Source organism: Adiantum capillus-veneris, chromosome 18 (assembly GCF_014529385.1).
Source record: "Adiantum capillus-veneris isolate H3 chromosome 18, ASM1452938v2, whole genome shotgun sequence".
Taxonomy (NCBI): Eukaryota; Viridiplantae; Streptophyta; class Polypodiopsida; order Polypodiales; family Pteridaceae; genus Adiantum; species Adiantum capillus-veneris.
In genome coordinates, this window is record NC_140948.1 from 94,142,190 (window position 1) to 94,145,190 (window position 3,001).

A 3,001-nucleotide genomic window follows, 5' to 3' on the forward strand; every position below is an offset into this window, starting at 1 on the left:
TGCTCTATGAGTCTCTCTCTCTCTCTCTCTCTCTCTCTCTCTCTCTCTCTCTCCATGCACGCGAGGTGCTCTTTCTTTGACTTTGTCATGCATTGGGTGTGTGGTCGCTCAGGGAAGTGCTATGAATGCATCAAGGCTTGCCTTTCCCTGCTTGCAGCCTTGCATTGAGTGGACCAAAGATTCTTATGCATCTTCTAACAAATGAATTTTATTATAAACCTCCCCGTCGGTAGACCCAATAGCTCTATTAGGGGTGGTAGAGTCAATATTGCATATGAAAAAACTCATTGCATAACTCGAGCCCAAGCACATGTTCTATTTTGGCTGAGCTATCTTGTTGTCTGAATGGCTTAGGCATGGCTCTCTTCCTAGCCCAAGCGGGCCTCTTCCACCCCTGTCCGTGCATGCATCCCTCTCCCCTTGTTCGCGCACACATCCGGACTGTTGTCACCTATACGGCCCTTCCACATCCACGGCTTTTGATGTTGCTGGTGTCAATGGGGAAGCGGCAGTAGGTTCCACCAACAAGCAACATAATGTGAGGCAGACATAGCCTACACTACAAGCAGCAGGCGAAAGTGCTAAAGATGAGGAACACTTGGAAGCCAATGCGGGCCTGCAATTTTGATGCCCCCTCCTAAATCATCAGAGTCTGTCTCTACTTACCTTAGAGACATCATTTTTGGTATACCTTTGTTTTTGCTTCCGTTAAAGTTTTCTGTGCTTTCCAGCACCTTTTGCAAAGCTTTGTGTGCACATGTTTGGTTATAGGCATCTTAAACAAGAACGAGGTAGCCATGGAGGAGTTGCTACCAATGATTAAGTGAGTTGCAGTTCTTTGCAAAGTTATGCATCATTTAGGTTCTTTTGCAAAGGTCATGCTTTTGATTACTGAGAAAAGCTATCATTTCACCTTGGGGTCAGTGTGATGTATGGCAGTGATGTAGACATTAAAGACCAGATAAACCAAAAGCGGGACTTGGCTATGGACTGTATGGGGTAAGTCTGCCCTCTCTTGTAATCCTTGCTCCCTTCCATGAACAACAAGCTTGGTTATGGAAGCCAATCTAATGGAAACCATCGATCAATGTCATTGTCTTCTCCTCCTTTGTCATTGCCATGCACGCCAAAGTTTTCATCCTTGTCTCCCATGAAATCGCAATCTCTATTTCATGTAGTGGACTCAGATTGAGAGAGGTGGCACACAGACAAAAGAATTGATGGTTGTAACGGCTGTAATGACATAATGATGAAGGTGCTGATTTAGGCAGCACTGCATCCTTGAAATTTAACCCAAAATTTCCATCATATATACACAAGAAATTGTGGATGTGTCCTGGAAAGGCCCTTAAGTGATCCTTCAAAGAACTACTCTGGCAGGAAATTGGTAGTTATTGGCAAACATTTGCAGGTACAAAGAATCAATAGTGAATTTAGATTCTCTTCCATATGACGTGTATTTTTTCAATGTATCAACTTGTCTGTCTAGTTTTATTGCTAGGAATATGGTCATCGGGTAAGACTGGCAACACATTCAAACTTTCAAGATTTTGTTCTAAAGACAGACCTAGAGTTCTTCCCATTGGGTGGAGATCCAAAAGTGCTAGCAGGATGTATGCCTTTACACACATACTGTTGTGATTTTTTGTGACATAAATATGTCATATTACTATTTCAAGAGGCCCGTGGCAGCACGGCTATCTCAATACCACTATTTTCCTAGAATAAAAATAGGCTTTTGTGTCATGATCGATAAAGAACTTTTCAGATTACAAATTGTTGATGAAGGTTATTTTTTTGGGCAGACATGGTAAAGAAAAAAGGATTTCTACCATCTGGGCCCTCAGAGATTAGGACAAAAGAAAGCAGCTTAAGTCAATTATCTATTCCTTTCTACCTACCTGTATAGAATCGGATGAAGCAAGCACAGCTTTCAAAGCCCAAGCTATAATCGTCAATCCTCCATGCTATGGTAAGGTCGTGATTTTCCTTAACTCGGTTTGTCTTAATTTGTGTTTGTTCAGTAAGGCCTATTAGTTTTCATATGTGAATTTAAAGTTTTGGTTTGAATTTCTTCGTCTCCTTGGGTTGTAGCAATGTTTTATATTATGACCATCCTTTTTGAGCTCTCAAAGGATAAGATGCTCTCTACACTTATGGTTGATTGGCTGTAGTTACCTTTGGAGAAATGCGTCAACCTTTACCCCCCCCCACCCATGACAACAACAAAAACCTTCTTTTCTTCTTTGTGTTTTTGTTTATGCCGCATGCATCGTACTCATTGCACCTCTTCGTATGTGCAACTTGTTCGTTGGCACTTCTGGAGGTAGTTGCTATAGAAATGTTTCAATTTTTTTTTACTACAGAAGTGTGGCCTTGACTTTCGTGTTGAGAGAGGTCAAATTCGACACACACAATTCTGTGTGCGGGCTTGTAGGCTCCTACCTTCAAGTCAGAGAGAGAGAGAGAGAGAGAGAGAGAGAGAGAGAGAGGGGGGGGGGGGGGGGGGGGGGGGGGGATGTGTGCACTGAATTGTGCACTACAAAAAAGAGGGGTGGTGTAGAACACCATCATCTACCTCTCTCTCTCTCTCTCTCTGCATCCGACAGTGCTGCTCATCCACTAGACAGTGCTTTTCTTCTAAATAGTTTTGTTTTTTAGGGTATAGGTTGTGCACCCTCCATTCTATTGCCGCATATGTGATAGGGAAAGACTGAAGGTGAGCAATGTTTCCTTTTTGGGTAGGGGGATGCAATTTATGCATTGATCTTGACATTAAATATCGAGGATACGTACTGGTGGTGAAAGGATTTTTTTTTTGGGTAGGTTGTGGGTAGATTGTAACTTTGTTGAGTGTTCATTTTCACGCTTCAAACCTTGCTGGTTGGGTACAAGAAGCCGCACAAAACTTGGCTTGGGTTAATCGCACTAGAATTGGTATGAATTTTGGGAAATTTTTACATCATGTCACATATCAAATTTTGCATTAAGCCGGTCACAG

The 3,001-nt window shown here is 42.4% G+C and overlaps 1 protein-coding gene across 2 annotated transcripts; it reads left to right on the forward strand.

Annotated features, from left to right (window-relative positions):
* Nucleotides 1-283: 283 nt before the first annotated feature.
* Nucleotides 284-2,056, forward strand: LOC147436040 (uncharacterized). 2 transcript variants are annotated; one of them, XM_086488083.1, is made up of 4 exons: nt 284-685; nt 772-823; nt 925-999; nt 1,806-2,056. In XM_086488083.1, the coding sequence occupies exons 1-4, from the start codon at nt 628-630 to the stop codon at nt 1,852-1,854; spliced, it is 234 nt and encodes a 77-aa protein (XP_086344209.1). In that variant the 5' UTR covers nt 284-627; the 3' UTR covers nt 1,855-2,056. The 2 variants fall into 2 exon arrangements, with proteins under 2 accessions (XP_086344209.1, XP_086344210.1); XM_086488084.1 differs by having other exon boundaries at nt 940-999.
* Nucleotides 2,057-3,001: the final 945 nt, after the last annotated feature.

Excerpts from the sequence above, each read along its gene's own strand:
- LOC147436040 (XM_086488083.1), top strand. The coding sequence starts at position 628 with ATGCCCCCTCCTAAATCATCAGAGTCTGTCTCTACTTACCTTAGAGAC. Across the intron at positions 686-771 it reads CCTTAGAGACATCATTTTTG|GCATCTTAAACAAGAACGAG; the intron begins GTATACCTTTGT and ends GTTTGGTTATAG. Across the intron at positions 824-924 it reads GAGTTGCTACCAATGATTAA|TGTGATGTATGGCAGTGATG; the intron begins GTGAGTTGCAGT and ends CCTTGGGGTCAG.